Source organism: Antrostomus carolinensis, unplaced genomic scaffold (assembly GCF_000700745.2).
Source record: "Antrostomus carolinensis isolate BGI_N321 unplaced genomic scaffold, ASM70074v2 scaffold24277, whole genome shotgun sequence".
Taxonomy (NCBI): Eukaryota; Metazoa; Chordata; class Aves; order Caprimulgiformes; family Caprimulgidae; genus Antrostomus; species Antrostomus carolinensis.
The window spans coordinates 1,701-3,428 of NW_010325665.1; the positions used below are offsets into that span (position 1 = coordinate 1,701).

General features: G+C 44.3%; 1 protein-coding gene across 1 annotated transcript in view; it reads right to left on the reverse strand.

Annotated features, from left to right (window-relative positions):
• CDC42EP2 (CDC42 effector protein 2) overlaps window positions 1–1,287 on the reverse strand; it is a gene marked incomplete at its 3' end in the record, with an annotated part of 2,983 nt that extends 1,696 nt beyond the window's left edge. The window contains exon 1 of the mRNA XM_010171324.2: window positions 1,263–1,287. Coding sequence (XP_010169626.2) covers window positions 1,263–1,278 — 16 coding nt within the window. The remainder of the gene's footprint in view (window positions 1–1,262) is intronic.
• Between the last annotated feature and the right edge of the window lie 441 nt (window positions 1,288–1,728).

Genomic DNA, 1,728 nt, shown 5'->3' on the forward strand with positions numbered 1-1,728 from the left:
CACCACGACCACAGATCATCCCTGATCCAACCCAACCTCTGGTGCTTCAATTTATCCTTAAAAATATATAAAAATAACACAAATTCTCCTTCAACCACCCAAGAAATCATCATTATTGTTAGAAAGTGCCGAGAAAACCACACCTGAGGTCTTGCTGGGCTGGAATCAAGGTGGCACCACGACCACAGATCATCCCTGATCCAACCCAACCTCTGGTGCTTCAATTTATCCTTAAAAATATATAAAAATAACACAAATTCTCCTTCAACCACCAAAAAAATCATCATTATCATTAGAAAGCACCAACAAAACCACAGCTGAGGTCTTGTTGGGCTGGAATCAAGGTGGCACCATGACCACAGATCATCCCTGATCCAACCCAACCTCTGGTGCTTCAATTTATCCTTAAAAATACAAAAATAACACAAATTCTCCTTCAACCACTAAAAAAATCATCATTATCATTAGAAAGCACCAACAAAACCACACCTGAGGTCTTGCTGGGCTGGAATCAAGGTGGCACCGCGACCACAGATCATCCCTGAACCAACTCAACCTCTGGTGCTTCAATTTATCCTTAAAAATATATAAAAATAACACAAATTCTCCTTCAACCACCAAAAAAATCATCATTATCATTAGAAAGCACCAACAAAACCACAGCTGAGGTCTTGTTGGGCTGGAATCAAGGTGGCACCGCGACCACAGATCATCCCTGAACCAACTCAACCTCTGGTGCTTCAATTTATCCTTAAAAATATATAAAAATAACACAAATTCTCCTTCAACCACCAAAAAAATCATCATTATCATTAGAAAGCACCAACAAAACCACAGCTGAGGTCTTGTTGGGCTGGAATCAAGGTGGCACCATGACCACAGATCATCCCTGAACCAACTCAACCTCTGGTGCTTCAATTTATCCTTAAAAATATATTAAAATATATAAAACTAACAGGAATTGGACACCCGGAGAGGAGACGTTCCCGGTGTCACGTTGGGTTGACGGCAGCAGCGTGAGGGAGAGGAAATGAAAGGACAGGAAAATCCCCCCCCCCAAAACAACTCAAACCGGAGCAGGGACGAGACGCCGGCGACGCCGTCAGCGTCGGGATAATCCCATTCCCGGGGGGAAAAAATCCTGAGGTTGCAGAATTTGGTTCAATTAATCCCGGGGTGGATTAAAACGAGGCGGCGGGTGAGAGACAAACGCCGGGAGGAGGAAGAGGATGGTGGAGCCATGGCCATAAAAAAGGGAAAATCCTCTGGGATTTCCATGGAGAGAAAATGCTTCTTGCTGGGAAAATCTGGATTTGGAGGAACACAAGGTTACAAACTCAGCTCCCCTTTGTGCTGGGGAACCACAATTGGGGATTAACTAAGAAAAAACACTGAAATATATATATTTTGTTTAAAAAAAAAGTGGATTTGGAAGAAAAAAAAATTGATTGCTCAGGAATATTTAATGTTTTCCTGTTGGAATGTGGGATGATGCCGACGGGACAAGGACAGTGTCTGCTCCCGCCCGGTGCGGCGGCTTTGGTTCAACCCGACAGAAATCGCTCTTCCTCACCCCAATTTCACCCTGGGAAGGGCTCAGCAGCCCTAAAAACACAGGGAATTGGGGTTTTTTCAATCAGAAAAATCCTTAAAATCCCTTTTCCTGGCATTTTCCAGCATGGGCTGAGCTGCCGCCGGCGCCTCTGCCCAAATCTGGGGGTTTTCGGC